The sequence below is a fragment of the Triticum aestivum genome, chromosome 3B (assembly GCF_018294505.1).
Source record: "Triticum aestivum cultivar Chinese Spring chromosome 3B, IWGSC CS RefSeq v2.1, whole genome shotgun sequence".
Classification (NCBI taxonomy): domain Eukaryota; kingdom Viridiplantae; phylum Streptophyta; class Magnoliopsida; order Poales; family Poaceae; genus Triticum; species Triticum aestivum.
The window spans coordinates 90877224-90894231 of NC_057801.1; the positions used below are offsets into that span (position 1 = coordinate 90877224).

Genomic DNA, 17008 nt, shown 5'->3' on the forward strand with positions numbered 1-17008 from the left:
TGGCTTACCATGCATGCCTGTGGTGCTGTTGTAAAAGTGGATCTCACTCCAAATGGCAGATCTACCTTTGTTGAAGCTAAGATACAAAATTGCAAATTCTGGGCAGGGGATCTCTTGTATTATTTTTCGCATGTTCAGCTCCCGATCCGCGGTTGTAACTTTGGTCGCAAGACATAAATATCAACACGTAGTTTACATTCTTTTTTTGTACAAGTGTCCACTGCATGATCTGTGGTGATCTTTTTACCTTTCAGTTTGTGGTATAAGATGCATTTTTCTCTCTCTTGGGTCTCATATGCCAGTTGCTAAAGACAAGACTTGTTTAGGCTAATCATTGTTGAAGAAATGCATGCCAGTTTTTGTATCAAAATGATACGCACAAACTTTGCGAGCCAATTTTGTTCGATCATGATGCCTGACATAAAATAATAAATATGATTATGCTTCTTATCCTACGATAATGGATGGTGGGAAGCTTTCTTTTTCATTATCTAAAACAAACAAATTCTTTTTGACAAAGGGTGGATTTTATTGACTTAAAATGAAGCATCAAGTTGATACAAACACGATGAGAACACACCCGGCCTCTGCATAACTAAGATGCACATAGGCAGCACCAACACACACAATAACCCGCTGGCAAATAGCAAAGTCATATAAGACCAAATCTATGCCTAAGCGAACAAATCCGCGATCGACAAACTACAACAATGGCTATATCCATACCAACCATCTCATGACACCATAAGGACAACGGGGTTCTTCAACAACAACGCCTTCATGAAGGGAGCGATGCTCGAGAGAATCTAAAACAAACAAATATATGTTCTTTTCAAGAGAATCTAAGACAACTGTTTATTGTTTCTTGTCTCACAAAACCGAAATGTTAGTTTTTTTTTCTGGAGGGGTAACCGAAATGTTAGTCGTAAAAAACTTGGTACATTAACAAAATGGGCCTCGGGTCCCATCAATGGCAAAATTGGGCCTGGGTCGGCCCAGTACACGCACCCAGCCCACAAAAATTGGCGGGAACTGGAGGGAGAAACGGCGGGAAGCGCCGCCGCCAGTGGCGGGAAACCCCTAACCACTTATAACCCCTCCCGCCTCCCTCCCCGCCGCACAACCTCCCCGCCATTGCTCCTGCCTCCTGGTCTCCTGGTCTCCCAACTCCCCAAGAAGAGAGAGCGAGATCCACTGCCGGAGAAAGGCAGAGAGGATGGTGGGCCCGCAGTACGACCTCGTCGGCAACCCCCTGGGCGCGGTGCGCGCCACCTTCGAGAGGGCGTCGGCGGCGGAGTCCGGGGGCCGCGACCCGGTGGCGGCGTTCCGGTCCAAGGACTGGGGCGCCAGCGAGGTCTTCCGCTCCTTCCTCTTCGAGCAGGGCGGCCTCGACAAGGTATCGACCCCTCGCCGTCTCTGTTCTTGCCTTTATTTCCCTCTCGCATGCCAGTACGCCGCACGTGATTAGGTTATCCACTCGCGGTCTGGTTTGGCGTCTGCCGGTTTCCTTTGCGTCAGTCTATCATGTTATAGATTAATCGGCCTCATCATAGATAGATAAATCATCAAATTTTGATAATCTTATGTACGCAGTCCGCACTCTGCACTGTAAAAGGGGAAAAGTGATTAGCAACAAAATGAATAGAATGTAGAAGAATGCTTGAGACTTGAGAGCAAATGCGTTTACGGATTTATGGCGGGGAGTAGGGATTTATTTTTGTATGTATTAGGAGTAGATTCTACTGCACTGTTAGGAGATTTCAAATTGTCTTTCACCAGATGAAACGAGATTTCTTACACTGTGTTTGTCCTTTCCAGGTTCCATTGTTGGATGCATCAAATCTCGGATTGATCAAACCCAACACCCTCGTCCGGTTCCGGGGGATGGTTCAGGACATGCTCGGGAACGAGTTCTATGCCGGGGCTTTCAAGGTACTACTGACATGACTCTGCTGATATGCCGCCGTCAAGCTTCGGCTAGTGCCTTCTTATGCTTACCTGTATGAACACTGTTTTTGAAGGATGGGTCTACCTGGAGGACGAACAAGTTCACAGATTTCTCGCCATTTGCGATGCCGCACCCGTGTGACTCGCACCTCTGGGAGCGCCATCTCTTCCATTGCGTGCCGGTATGTTACTGAATCTCAGAGCATTTGTTTCCCATTTTCTGATCAGTTCTAGAAATTATTTGTACAAAGGGTTGGTTAGTGGGATTCACCTGAATAGTTTGATTGGCTTCTTTCAGGTGCCTGGACAGAATTCGTGGACACTGGAGTCTTCCCCTGGGTCTGACCTGCGCCAAATGGCAAGCTGCTTGTCACCTGAACAAAGGGAGAAAAGGAAGAGGGATGGAGATGATGATGCCATGGATGTAAGCTCTTGTCATGTTTGTTACAATAATGCACTCTCTTGACAATTTCAGTGTCCAGTAACCAGCATTGGCATCTGATGCATTGCTTGCTACAGGTCTCAGAAAATGGAAATGGCGAGAGTTCTTCATGCAGCAAGAAACCAGTAAGAACCAAACTTAGTTTCCCATAATCTAGTGTGTATCTGTTTCTGGTTTTAAGTTCATCTAGCATTTGATAGCCTAAGTTACTTGTCTGGATATAGATTAGCATAATCATAGAATAGAATGAGTAAGCATATCAATTGATTAGTAACATGTTTTAGTTAATTAAAATGCCCCATTTCATGCTAATCCGAAGTCATATAGAATGAAGGGTTTGGTTATCTGACATAACGTGCATTTGCTTTTTCTCAGAAGGAAGATGACGTCCAGATCCCATCTAGTTCAGCAGAAATGCCAGCAAGTGAAAACCTGCCACAGATGAATGGGAATGATCATCATATTCCTGGAAGCTCCTTTTCATGTCTAGTGAAGGTGGGGCGCCTGAACTTTTTTGTATGAAATGTACATTAGCTAATTTATTTGCTGTGCTTCCTGTTCTTGCAAGTCCTATTGCTTACAGACTTTCATGCACTGCAGATCTATGATATGCCTGAAAGTCAAGTGAAACTAAATGATGTTGCTGAGTTCATAGGGGTATATACATTCGACCCAGAACTTGCTGCTCCCAATGATAATTCGGATGATATAATGTTTGATCTCATTGAAGATGTAACAGCTCAGTTGCCTCCCAGCAAGGTATGCCTATTATAGGGTGCATAGTGCTTGATTTCATGCGTGACACAGGAACTTGAATTTCTATGCATATATTAATATTTGCCCTAACCTCTAGCCTTGAAACTGTTTGTATAGGTGCCCCGTCTTCACTGTTTGGTGTGGCGAAAATTATCATCTGTTGATTTTCTAGCAAAGCATCCTGCTGTTGAGGTGAATTTATGACCTTGAACTGGAAAAACGGCTTGTTGGTTTAACCAATGTATTCATTTCCTCCTAGTAACATACAGAACACTTAACCACTGTTTTTTTTATCATGCAGCCTTCGCCAAGTCTACTAAAAGGCATCCGGCAATCTTTGCTCTCACATCTCACTCTGGTATTAGGGAAAGATGACCTGGCTGCTAACTGTTTACTGCTGCATCTTCTATCCAGAGTATGTCTTATCACTTCGCATTGCTTTCTTTTCGTGCTTTTTGCTAGACATTTTGTATGTTGGTTTACTGATTTCATTGCCTTTTCAATATCTCTACAGCTACGAACTAGGGTGGATGTGGTCACTGTTGGCAGGCTCTCCTTGAATTTCACTGGATTTAACAGAGAAAGTGTTTCCATTTTTGGAAAACAGCTAAATACTTTGATCCAGGGACTAATGCCATATTCACAAGCTATTCCTCTGTCAATTGAGTATCTCAACACAGCCACACTTCAACCTAGAAAGGATAACAAGTCAGGAAGGTATGTCCTGTTCAGTTTCTTTTTGCTTGTCCAATCAAATTCCATAAGTATGTAACTCCTTGCCTTTATTGGGAGCTAGCCTATAAACTGTGCTCTTCATAAAATTTGGTGTAGGCTGGTTACAGGAGTTCTGCAGCTACCTCAAGGCTCTCACTTGACATTTGATGAAACTCTCTTGCAATCTGGATCTTTGGCATCTAAAGGTGTTGAGAATACGGTGCTGCTTAAGAACTTGATGGAGTCACAGATGGTAATAATTGTCCCTGAATTTGTATTTAAGACATGATACATATAAGATCCAACAGTGAATGAAAATGAAAATTTGAATCAAAATTCACAAGCACTTAGGTGTAACCAACTGCGCACATCTAAAGTGAATTAATGATGGCATGATACTTCAAGCATGAACCTCCAAATTATCATTGCTGGGTAATTTTCATTTATTAATTTTGTCTGTTGTACTTACAGGTTGAGTATGATTTTGAGTACTACAAGCTGGAGATGGCGACCGATGTGCAGCTACTTACTCTTTCTGAGGGAAAATCAAACATTCTGCCTTCAGACTTGGTAGTGCCTTTTCGTCCATCAACTGTTTCTGCGGTGAATGCCACTTCGGAGGAACTTGAGAGCTGGAGGTGGTACTTGGCCACAGTGAGGTCTCTTCCTCAGTCTTCTGAACCTGAGATTTACCAGGTAACAACAATCCCTTGTTCCACTATCTAGCAGATTCAGAGCTTTCAGATGTTTGCGTGCATGGTTTACACTGTACTGAGTTGCTCAATGTTTGCATCTTAACTGTAGACAATCCAAGATGAAATGGTCAGCGCCATGCGCAACGACAGGAGCTTGGGTTGCACTGAACTTAGCAGGTAATCTTGGGCGTCTAACATGTTGTGTTTGCGATAACATTGAAGTTTATGAACCTCCATCCCGCTAACTTTCTTTGTGCTGATGTGCAGATGGCTGACAATGGCTCAGATTACAGCCTCAAGCTTTGGTGAGAAGAGCCTTTCCCTGGAGCACTGGCAGATGGTGAAGGAGCTTGAGAGGCTTAGAAAGGAGAGGATGCAATGAGAAGACGTGTCATCAGCACATGGATGTGTGAAACTCTAGTTGTAGTAATGGCCTGCTGTGATGTGTATATTTCCTTCTACTAGGGTCTAAATCATCAAAGACTTGGATCTGCACCGTTGTTTGTGATCCTTCCTGTGGGTGTCATTTGACAACTCAATTATCAAGTTAAGCCTCTGTTTTTGTGAAATGTGCTCTGGTAACTATATTCTGTCTGGCTTTGAATGGACAACTAAATCTAGCATTCGTAGTTACTCTGGAGAATTAAGGTCATCTGGTGCTATTCTACCCTTGAATGACTACTAAATCTAGCACTTGTAGTTTCTTCAGTTCACTTCTAACTATGGAGAATTTAATGTGAATTGAAATGTGTATTTCTGGTACCAAGAAGTATGTTAGCAATCCAGTCTCATCAATCTTTTCATATCAAAATTCAGGCTTACCTTCCCCATAAAAATGGCTTCACTTGCTAATGCCAAAGCAAGATATGAACACTGAATAATAATACCATCATGATTGGATACATAGCAGTAGATACAATGTGATGTTAACTTTCACAATTCTCTGAGACGATTGTGCGCTGAGCAAATTTATGATAGTACAGCTGCAGGCTTGCTGCATAAACTTCAGAGGGCAGAGCTCAAATTGTACAGACAAAGCATCACACGACCCGAAGTTTCATAGCTTGGTAGTGCTTGAGCTAAACATAGGAAGAACATTTACAGGCTTCTTTGCCGCGTATGATTCCTACACATTTGTTCTTCACAAAGCGGCGGATAGAGGAATGGTTGCTTGCATGCCTGTTTTACAGGCATGTGTCGCAAAGCAGACATCCGTCGTCTCAAGGAAGTTCTGGGTCTTCACCAGAATCAGTGGGATGTAGTCAAGGACAAGCCTCTTGCACTGAGAAATAAAAACAAAAGCAGACTCGTGAGCAGAACAAAACTAGATAGCCTTTTTTTAACAAGAAACTAGATACTTGCAAAGCGTCAAAAACATCAAAAGGTTTATGTGTTACATTCAGTTGTCACAAAGTTAGCCAATTACAGAAATAGTTAGCAACATCTAAAGTTCTAATGATCCTGAACTGGTATATATATCACTGGAACTGGCATGCTAGAGAAAAGCACTAGTATTGAACCGCTAACTTTCAGAAGCATTAGAACAGGTCAGCGCTTCTCAGTTATTTCTGTTGTATGAAAGACCATGAGAACTAGGTGATCCTGTGATATGCTATCGTTTAATTACAGGCAGATTCGTCTGTGTTCCGGTATCTACGACTGTTTCTGAACTTAACTCACCTGCGGTTCATAGTTCTTTGCCTTGCTGCATGTTTTGAAAAGAAGCCCGACTATCTCCAGCTGCAAAAAACCGCGACACCCACAAAAACACATTAGCCATGTGCAAAGTAGAAGCCAACCATTGCACAAAAGATCGATGACGGCGATCGAGAAGATGGCAGTTACCTTGGTGTTGGGATCCTTAAGCATGGTAAGAACTTCAACAAGAACATGATGGCATAGACCACAGGCCTCCCCTCGCGTGGACGACCGAGTCGCCGCCCCCTTTGGGCAGAGGTGCGCTGACTCACAGAGCTCTTCAGGTTTAACCACAGAAACCTCCAAGAAGAAAGCGGGAATGTAGTAGTCAACCAGCGTGATGCACTGCAAGAAGATGAAAGCCAGTCAGTTTAGTGAGATTACAATTATGCTATGCATGGCAGGCATTGCCATTTAGCCATACCTGCTGTCTTAGAGGACCAAGACTTGCACACGTGTGGTGGAGGGCACTGAGAATCTCGGTCTGGGTTTCGTTTTGTCGCAGGTAGACCAGAGCTTCGGTTGAGTACTGCTCACATAGTACACACAGCTTTCCGTTTGCCGAAGTTAATCCTGCCCCTCTGCTTGCAAGAGGGAAGCTTTCCTGGGCTGAAATGGATACAGCAGAGCAGTTTGAGCACAACTCATAAGGTCAGCACTCAACACTGTGGAACTTGAGTTTTTACAAGGAGAGGGGTGTTTAGCTGAAGATGTGGTGAGCATAATTTGTCACAGCAGGATCACAGTTATCTTTATCACTTTATGAGTAGCTATAAGTGAGAGTTCAGACTTACAGAATCAGTAAATGGAAGCAGAATTTACATGCCCTAATTGTGACTACTTCCAGCTAAATGTATCTAACAGGCAGCAAGTAAAGCAATTCTTAGTTTCTTACAATACAGGCATCAGCAACGTGATTCATACTACCATGTGTCTTTTCTACTTAGATCAAAGCAGAAAAGTAGATCACCCGCAAAAAAAAAGCAGAAAAGTAGATGCAGGATTATTTATGGACAGCCTTCTGGTAAGTAGATGCAGGATTATTTAGGGACAGTCTTCTGCTCAAAAATAAAAAGACAGTCTTCTGGTCAAAAATTAAGTTGCAGTTCTTATCATAAGGTGAACACTCAAAAACAGTGGGACTTTAATTTTCGCAAGGAGAGGGGTGTTTGGCTGAAGATGTGGTGAACATAATTTATCACATTTGGATCTGAGTTTTCTTTGTGAGAAACCATAAGTGATAATTCAGACTTTCAGAATCAGTGAAAGGAAGCAGAATAACATGCCCTAATTGTGACTACTGCTAGCTAAAGATATCTAATAAGCAGTGGGTACACAATTCATAGTTTGTACAACACAGGCATCAACAACACAATTCATACTTCTATGTGTCTGTGCAACTCAGATGAAACAGAAAAATAGACGCAGAATTATTTCTGGAATCAGAACAAAACCAAATCTAAAGACAGTAGTATTTCGGTCAAAAATTAAGTGGCAGTTCTTCGTACATATATTATAGCAAAGATCACAGCTTTCAGATGGTTTTCTAGCAACTATTTTCCAGAAAAGTGGACCGGTGGCACACAATTGCTGCACCCGGTCGATCTACCTAGCATTATCAGCATGGATACCACTGAGACATGAACAGAAACTCTTGCATAAGAAACAAGAATAACCAATACCAGCATTCGATCTTGTAATGAATTCACAACTTACTCAGTATGCAGGCATATCGATTTGCGCTCCTCATATATGCATCTCTGCTCTCTGCGAGCGCGGCCGAAAAGGCCAGCACGAGTAGCACAAACGCAAGCCTCCTCGTCGAGCTCGCCATCGCCATGCCTGCTCACAAGTTTGCCAGAACACAGTTAATTTGGAGACTCATGACACAAAACAGGGAGATGTCCCAACATCAGAAGGCTAGAATGCACGCAGCAGCTAACCCCAATTCCTAAAAAGTCAACACATGCATATCTGCATACACACGTTCTGAGCTCCAGATTCAGCTAGAATTGTTCTTGTGGCACCGCCAGAGCAAGCTTCCGTCCCCACGCCGGAACAAGGCCCGACGCGATCCAAAAACGTGCAGCGGATGCTGCTTGAATCGAGCCTCGCTCGGTAGATGCAGGATGAACATGGGGGTCCAACCCAGCCGGGCCGGGCAGAGCAAATCAACAAGTAGTAAAATATTCTCTCAGGGGAATCGCGGAGCAGCTCACCCGGTTGACTCGCTCTGCGGCCGCTCCCCTCGGCGTCTGATTTGCTCTTGGAACGGGGGAGGGCAGCTCGGGGAGTAAAAGCTCCAAGAGGTTAGCTCAGGCCCCTGACTCCTGAGGATGGATGGATGGAAGCGGCGAAGAAGAAGACAACCTTTTCTTTACAAGGTAGGAGTAAGCTGTAAAAAGACTGAACTGAACTGTGTGGTTTGTTCATTTGTTGTAGTGTAGCAGCCTGTCCTTTTTCATGTTTTTTTAATCAAACTAGCAAAATGGTGTCCATTAATCATCTGTCATAATATTTTTTTGGAACTTTGCATATAAAGTGAGATTACATAAATTTTAAAGTACATTTGGATTAATTATCTATTATTTTTATGACATAACTCTTAGTAAAAGAAAATCCTATCCCAAAGAATGAATATTAATGCAAATATAGCAGTTGCAGCCTAATTAAAACAATATTTCGTTAAAATTTAATGGTATTATACGCTTTAATGTCATTTAGCAGGGTAAATTCACTCGATTTTTTTTATACTTCACATACACGTCAAACTGTTACGTCAATGGGTCTTAAAGTTTGGTTGATATTAATTTCATTTTATCTTAACCAGTTTTTTTCTATTTTTTTGAATTAGACTTCTACTGTTTGTCTATCTTTAAAACAACTATTTTGTCGGGAACGTCTTTTCTATGTATTTTTCTAAATAATAATAAAGTTAAAATTTCTAGTAAATTAAATTATGTATGTTAATGATTGGTTTTCGTTCATAAATATGACATAATTTTCTAGAAAAGGAGGAGGACCTCCGGCCTCTATATTAGGACAATGATTAGTTTTGCTTTCGTAAAGATAAGATATTTATGACGTCTTAGATTGATTATATATCAGGAAGATGCATAGTATGCATTCTATTTTAATCATTGTCACACCTAACACATCCTATCTAGTACACCACATCTTGAATGAAGAAGTATGAGTCAACCACTCCTTATTGAAAAAGGCTTTCGCCCTGCTTTATATATAAAGCACCAATCAACAAGCACTCAGTACAAACACACGCCACGTCACCGCAACACACACACACCCAGAACATGATACACACGCTGAGCATAGCAACACCACCCCTAGCACTACTGCCCTGAAGAGATGAAGCTACATATGACGAACCATGCGCTCCAAGGCAACACCTTCAGGAAGGGTACGACACCAGAGCATCGCCATTGCCCGATCCAAGAATCAGAGTTTCCCCTGGAGCCGCATGACAGGCAATGAGAGCCGCGACGACGCCTTCAAGAAGGGAACGATCTTCACCGCCGCCGGTCCGTCCGAAGATAGAGCAGGTTTTCACCTAGGCCAACATTCACCACCACCGAACGCCACACCCCGGCAACCACACCGCTCACACAGCCATGGTGACCGGGCATCACCAGGGCACGGGCTCTGCCCAAGAGCACCGCGCTACGACCACTAGGGCCGCCGCCCCAGCATCCAAGACCTCGACACCACCTCACCCGAGACCCGCCGCACCCCAACGAAAGAGACGAGCAGAAAGGTCCCACCTTTTACGCCCCTGGGCGACTCCCAGCATCGAGACCCAATAGGTCGGCCAGAACTGGCATCCACCGACCCGTCCTGCTGCCCCGAGCGCGAGACGAGCTCGGTCCTGCATCATCGAGAGGGGGACGAGGTCAGTCCTGCTGCACCGTGCGCGAGACGAGCTCGGTCCTGCTGCATCATGCATGAGACGAGCTCGGTCCTGCTGCACCGGGCGCGAGACGAGCGGTGTACCGTAGCTGGGAGAGGACCAGCCCATTGATGGGAGTAGCGCCCGGGAGACGAGGAGATGGGGTGAAGGACGAGACAACCCAAACGCAGACGAACCGACACCGGAGAAGCCGGCCGCTGCCGCGGGCAGATCCGTCGAGCCATCATGAAGCCACCACGAAACCGGTAGGCCGCCACCGAGACCTCCCCATGCCGCCGCCCACGGCTGGAGCAACGGCCACGCCCGGCCGCTGCCCTACTCGCATCACTCGGCGAGCTCCAAGCACCGGAGCCGCTGGGCACGCACTACTGGAGCCACGAGCCGTCGGCCGCTCCCCAAAGCCAGATCCGGCCGGATCCGGCAAGAAACCGGCCGCGTGCCACCTCCTTAGACGGGAGCATCGCAGCCGCCCCGCCGCGCGCGTAACGAAGGTCGTCGGAGCGTCGCCACCAGCAGGCCACCCCGCCGCCCTGCGAGACCACCGCCGCACCGCTGGACCCCGCGAACGTCCAGCGCTGCCACTCGAAGGAGCCGCCCGCACCGGCGCCCACAAGTGGAGGAGGAAGAAGGGCCCCGCCGCCGCCGTGCCCACCAGGCTTTGCCCGAGGAAGCTCGCCGACGACAGCGGGTAGGGGAAGGGGGGAGGCGGGGACGAAGCTTTACCTGTACTTGCAACTATTGTTGTAGTAAAGTGTGAGCCGAGATTACAACAACAACAGTTGTAGGTATAGGTAAAGCGATGCTTTGACGAGAGAGGAATGCTTGCTTGTTTGAAGTTCTTCTGCTTGTTCTTCTTCGATCAAGGGATAGGTTCCGGGTCGGGAGCCTAGGATTAGCAGGGTGGATATTGTTCTTCTTTTTCGTTTGATTTCATTCGTAGTCGGATCCTGCTCTTCTGTATGGTGATTTCTATGTATTGATGTATTCATGTATTCATGTTGTACCTTATGGCGAGTGTAAGCCTTTATCTTGTATTCTCATCTATTCAGTACATGGTATGTTGTAATGACATCCACCTTGCTATGCGCTCGAAATGCGGTTGTGCCCCAATCATGAATTCCTCACGTGATTGGGATAGAATCGCATCTTGGGCGTTATAGTTCTCGTCTCTACTCATAAAGGGGGACTTACACTACAAAAAAGACACTTCCGTGATGATACGTGTTTTTCACAGTAGGTCATGTTTTCTGTCATGCATGTACATCCATGAAAATTTTATGACAGAATCAAGATAGTCATACCTGTGATGTGGTAGAAGTGTTCCATGACATTATCAAAATTATCATCACGGAAGTGTCCACTTCCATGACGATACATCGCGCATCATAGAAGTGCTTTCGTCAAGGGTGACCGGCACGTGGCATCCATCGTAACGGGACGCCGTTAAGCTATCGGGTCCGGTTTTGGATCCGATAACCCGCTAACAGCAACGACCAATGCGATTTCCATGTGTAAAATTCTCATTGGCTAATGGAACCACGTGTTAGCTCCGCGTCGGCATAGGTGTCACTCATCCAATGGGCGAGATGCTCCTATTATACGTTGACACGTGGACCGGCCCAAAAGTGGCCCATAAAGATTAAATGGGCCGGCCGAACTAAAGGCCCACAAGATTTAGCGGGCCATAATGGGCCAGCCCAGCTAAAGGCCCACAAGATTTTGCAGACCATATTGGGCCGGGCCAGCCAAAGGCCCAACATTCTTAGTTAAGGCCCGTACGACTAGTGTTAAATCGGCCCGTCAACGGCCCGTCCTAAACTTGTCATCATTGCGGCCCATGGTCACTTCTGGCCCGTTAACAGTCTGCTAAGAATTTGGGCCGAATTATGGCCCGGTGTGTTTCCGGCCTGTTAAAGGTCCTGCTTCATTTGGGCCCATTTATAGGCCATTGAAACTTTCGGCCCATAAACGACCGTGAAGGATATGAGTCATATTCGGCAATGTCTGACATTCAGCCTATTAGAGGCCCACTACAGATTTGGGCCACTTTTAGCCTGTTGTGACTTCCGGCCCGTTAACGTCGGACGAAATCCATGGGCCATATGTGGCCCAACGCCACATCGGGCCTACTAACGACCCATATAAAAATGACACTAATCAAGCCCGACCGAACTTCTGGCCTGTTAAAGGCCCGCATAGTAGGTCGAACATTTACGACCCGTCTGAATTTCGGCCTGTGGACGATCCGCATTGTAAATGGGCCACCACTTCAGCCTGCTAAGACCAGTCGGTTATTTGGCACAATCAGGGCCCAATCTTACTTTCGGCCTACTAAAGGCCCATGTTTTTTATGGGCTCGAGATATTTACACATGTAAACGGCCTATTATTACTGAGGGCCCAAATTATATTTAGGCCTGTTAACGTCCCACTATGGGCACGGGCCTACCAGAAAAATATGAAAGCTTATGCTGATTTAGGCCCAGATATTTTTAGTGGGTTACATGCAAATTTTGGCCTAGAATCATTTTTAGAACAATTGGAATGGGCCCGACGAATGTTGGCATGTTGGGCTCCTACGAAGCTTTCGGCTGAATACGTTACTAAGATAAACCTACACTATACAAAAATAGCGTCGTAATTACTGCAACCTTTGGCAGCATCGTAAATGCTGTATCACAACAAAATAAATTTCAATCATACAACAAAAGGCCTGTTGGCATAAAGTTTATAGTCCTTGTAGATAAAAGCACCATTAGATGTATAGAAGCACATATCATTTGACCTGAGTGCTTATGTTTTAGGTTGTAGAATCTGATGGAGCAGCACGATCTTCCCCTTTTTTCTGCCATTGGTCTTGAACAACAAAGCAAATGTCTGATAGTCTGGTTTCAAAACCATTCATATCTTCACGACATTTGTCAACCACTATTTTTGTTTCTGACACGACGTCCATTAGGGATTGGACTTGTGTCTAGAGCACAAATATATCACTCTATCTAGCCGGAAGATTTTGTTCAGTAGGCGATTTGGACAAGGTTACCTTGATAACCAACCTAGAATTACGCAGGAAGGTGCTTTTTGCACTGTTAGTGGAGAGATACTGACGCACTGCAGCAAGAGGTGACATTGTGCCTGTGGTAGCCTCGTCACCTTCAAGTGGTTGTGACTGTTCAATCATTTGTTCCATAGCTTGCTGAAAGTTTGAACTTGTAGATTAGTGTACCAGATAAGTTACTAATGAGACAAAAACAAACAAAGTAGGTTTCACATTTATACATAACTTATTTTGGTGAACTACTATAATACATTAGCATGTATTGTAGTGCCAACTACATAATAAAATCACTTTCAGAACATATGTCCATGTAGCATGCCTACTGTATTGTCTATTTCCTCACATTTATTGACATCTAAGGATAAAGAGACATAGTTTAAAGTAGGATAAAGAGACATCATTCATATTATGGGCAAACAGATATAAAACAAACAGGCTATCGTATCATTGTGTGCGCACGTGAACATCACAACTAGATTACAGATCAAGACCAAAAGAATATTCTTCATCTCTTTTAAACCATGTAAGGTGAAATGATACGTTAAGACAACTGTGTATAAAAGTGAACAGAGTAACCGATATTGGTTGCAAACGAAGCAGTTAAATGAACACATCATAGTACCAGTCAGTTCAAAGGCAGGAGGAGTAAGGACTTACAACAGTGGCCTGAACTGGTGTGCTCATGCCCTTCGTCTTGCTAGTGTGGCAATCCTTGAAGATTTTCACTGCATTCGGTTCAGGTTCTTTTTGGTCCGCACGGGTTTCCTCTGTATTTGGAACAAGTCAATATAGATACGATAATATGGCACAGAAAAAGAAGGAAGTAATAGCTATTTACAAGAGCCTCGCAGTGTGCAATATAGCTACGAGATCCTATTGTCTGTTGGAATTTCACTTTAGAACGGTTGGTCTTGTTCTTCAAACAGTTAGCCTAGAAGAAGATACACTTGTAAGGCACATACATAAATACAAGTTCAATATGTGGTCTGATCAAATACATATACCCTACCTAAAACTTTGGATCAGACCAGTATTTAATAAGGGCTGTCCAGTCTTCATCTGTAATATATTCCACTGGAGATGTTTGGGCGATTTCATTGTTAGCCTTGACTTCAAAGTGAGATTTTCTAAGGTGGTACCGATACTGTCGCAGAGTAGACTAAATAACATGAGTGCATGCTTGTTTAGTTGCATCATCTTTCGGATCCAACTTGAACCTCATCTGTTGAAAAAAGAATGTGAGTCTTATTAGGAGGAAGCTAGAAAGTATGGCACAGGGCAAGACAATATTACAAATTGCGATGAATAACATTACTTACGGATAAATGGTCAAGGAAGGTGTTAAACTGGGTATTGTCTTTCTCATTCCTGTACTGGATCCATGTTGGGAGGATACGTGCATGACACCTAACGACAATGCCTGCCTCTGATACTAACTTGGCTGACTCTGTAGCATCACGTGGCCTTTTTAAACCCGCCTCAAAATGGATCTCCATTCTTCCTCCTTTAGATTTTGTTAATCTGTCAAGCATTATCCCTGATGTCTGTTTCTTCTTGTGCCGTGGTGCTAGTTCAACAACGAATATGGAAAGTGTTAGTGCACATCAAACTATGAGAGTACATATAAAGGAGCATGCAACTGCAACTTGACCCGGTCAGGTACCATATTTTTGTTGGTGCTCATGAGGTTCATCTGATCTTGCCAAGTCCTGTTGTATCAGCAGTGCTTCAGAAGTAGTGTTAGGTGTGAATGCAGCTTGGGAACTGGCCAGTTCCGGAGCAAACTGAAAGGGCTAGTTATCGACTAGAGAGGGGGGTGGTGAATAGGAGATTTTTATGAAAGTCTTCAAAACATGGGAGTTTCGAAGACAAACAATAGAAACGACACAATTTGTATGCAGCGGAAGGTAGACTACACTAGACAAGCCATATTCAAGTATCCAATGAAGTGAAAGCACGAAGACTATTAGCAGCTAGGTAGTAAAGATCAAGATGGAAGATAGTATGAAGCCAATCAGAACAGGTAGTCACACAGTGAAGTCAAACAGATAATGCAAGCAGGCAATGACTTCACGAAGAAAAACTGTAAGTAGAGAGAAGTGAGAGTTAGAAACAGTAGCTTCAGGAGGACAGGGATTTGTTCGACCAGTTCCAGTTGCTGTGACAACTGTATGTCTGGTTAGGGAGGCTGAGATTCAACTCAAAAGACCGCGTCTTCACCTTATTACCCTTGAGCTAAGGACACCTAGTCCCCGCCCAATCACTCTGGTAAGTCTTCAAGGTAGACTTCCAAACCTTCACAGATTTCGTTCACCGGCAATCCACAATGACTATTGGATGCTCAGAACGCGACGCCTAACCGGCTGGAGGATTCACAGTCCTCAAGTGTAACAAGTCTTCAGATCACGCGGATAGAAAGACTTCAGTGATGCCAAACACTCTTTGGGCTCTGGGTGGTTTGGGTAATGTCCTCGCAAGGAATCTCTTTCGAAAGCTTCGGCGGTGGGTTGCTCTCAAACGACAAAAGCCGTGTACTAACTCTGAGCAGCCACCAATTTATGGTGTAGGGGGTGGGCTATTTATAGCCACTGGGCAACCCGACCTGATTTGTCCGAAATGACCCTGGGTCACTAAGGAACTAACACGTGTCACAACGGTCAGATTTCAAACACACGCGGCAGCTTGACTTGGGCTACAAGTAAAGCTGACTCATCCGACTCTGGATAAGATTTGCACTCATTGTCTTCGCTCGAAGACATATGATTTGGTTGAGCATCACTTTAGTCACTCTGGCTTTGTTCACTTGGACCCCACTTAACAGTGCGGTGGTTCCTATGACTCAACAAAGAAGAAAAGGAAACAACGAAACAACTAAGTCTTCGCGCTCCATAGTCTTCACTCGATGTCTTCTCATGTCATAGTCTTCAACGTGAATAGCTTCACAGACCACCATTGTCTTCAATGTCTTCACACATTTTTAGGGGTCATCTCCGGTAGGTAAACCGAATCAATGAGGGACTACTACCTGTGTTATCCTGCAATTCTCACAAACACATTAGTCCCTCAACCAGGTTTGTCGTCAATACTCCAAAACCAACCAGGGGTGGCACTAGATGCACTTACAATCCCCCCTTTTTGGTGATTGATGAAAAACTGGTTGAAGTTTTTAACGGGGATAAAAGTATGTGAAATTGTAAAGGATTAAGATATTGTCTTCATAGGTGGCAAAAAGGCTCCCCCTGAAGATGTGCATATAAATGTTTTGTGTTGGAATGCAAATGCACATGGCAGGTTGTACTTGTGGAGATCCTCTTCACCATATGAAGACAATACATCATGCATGAACAGATATACATGAATAATGACATGCATAATGAAAAATGGACGTCTGCTAAATGACTTCATGTGGGATTTATCATTGCGCATGCGGAATTTATTGTCGCATCACAAAGTAGCAGAAAAAGTAGCAGACGACCATCAAGTTTAAGTGTTACAACTCAAAGAACCAAATTAGAGATGGCTGTGGAGCTGAGGGACGCCACCGGCCGGTATGAGCTTCTCGAGAAGGAGAATCAGGCAAAGGCGGCTGACCTGAAGAAGGCCCTGGATGCGGCTAAGGAGACGCGCTCTGAAATTAGAGACGCGTGGGAGGAACTTTGACAAGCCGGAGAAATTGCGGCTGGAAGCCCTTATTTGTTGCGAATGAAGTTCTTAGATCTAAAGTATGCTCCTTTGGGTCGGCTTTGGAGTGCTGCAGATGAGTATGCAGACTTG

The 17008-nt window shown here is 44.5% G+C and overlaps 3 protein-coding genes across 3 annotated transcripts in view; 2 read left to right on the plus strand and 1 right to left on the minus strand.

Annotated features, from left to right (window-relative positions):
• The window catches only part of LOC123068816 (UDP-xylose transporter 3), a gene marked incomplete in the record, with an annotated part of 3738 nt that extends 3532 nt beyond the window's left edge, over positions 1 to 206 (plus strand). Inside the window, 1 exon segment of the mRNA XM_044491490.1 lies at positions 1 to 206.
• A 908-nt stretch (positions 207 to 1114) lies between these two features.
• LOC123068815 (mini-chromosome maintenance complex-binding protein) lies at positions 1115 to 5123 on the plus strand. The gene is made up of 14 exons (XM_044491488.1): positions 1115 to 1396; positions 1819 to 1932; positions 2022 to 2129; positions 2246 to 2371; positions 2467 to 2514; positions 2765 to 2884; positions 2990 to 3148; positions 3263 to 3337; positions 3447 to 3560; positions 3660 to 3862; positions 3977 to 4112; positions 4331 to 4555; positions 4664 to 4731; positions 4822 to 5123. The coding sequence occupies exons 1-14, from the start codon at positions 1217 to 1219 to the stop codon at positions 4934 to 4936; spliced, it is 1791 nt and encodes a 596-aa protein (XP_044347423.1). The 5' UTR covers positions 1115 to 1216; the 3' UTR covers positions 4937 to 5123.
• Positions 5124 to 5421: 298 nt separating this feature from the next.
• Positions 5422 to 8669, minus strand: LOC123068817 (proactivator polypeptide-like 1). The gene is made up of 6 exons (XM_044491491.1): positions 8472 to 8669; positions 7969 to 8094; positions 6677 to 6861; positions 6400 to 6597; positions 6235 to 6294; positions 5422 to 5836 (listed from the first exon to the last, which is right to left on the minus strand). Exons 2-6 carry the CDS (start codon positions 8090 to 8092, stop codon positions 5696 to 5698), a joined length of 708 nt encoding a protein of 235 aa, XP_044347426.1. The 5' UTR covers positions 8093 to 8094; positions 8472 to 8669; the 3' UTR covers positions 5422 to 5695.
• Positions 8670 to 17008: the final 8339 nt, after the last annotated feature.

Coding starts and splice junctions, on each gene's coding strand:
- LOC123068815 (XM_044491488.1), top strand. CDS start 1,217: ATGGTGGGCCCGCAGTACGACCTCGTCGGCAACCCCCTGGGCGCGGTG. Junction 2,885..2,989: donor CCTTTTCATGTCTAGTGAAG/GTGGGGCGCCTG, acceptor CATGCACTGCAG/ATCTATGATATGCCTGAAAG. Junction 4,732..4,821: donor GGTTGCACTGAACTTAGCAG/GTAATCTTGGGC, acceptor GCTGATGTGCAG/ATGGCTGACAATGGCTCAGA.
- LOC123068817 (XM_044491491.1), bottom strand. CDS start 8,092: ATGGCGATGGCGAGCTCGACGAGGAGGCTTGCGTTTGTGCTACTCGTG. Junction 6,862..7,968: donor TCGATATGCCTGCATACTGA/GTAAGTTGTGAA, acceptor TATCCATTTCAG/CCCAGGAAAGCTTCCCTCTT. Junction 5,837..6,234: donor CAAAGAACTATGAACCGCAG/GTGAGTTAAGTT, acceptor TTTATTTCTCAG/TGCAAGAGGCTTGTCCTTGA.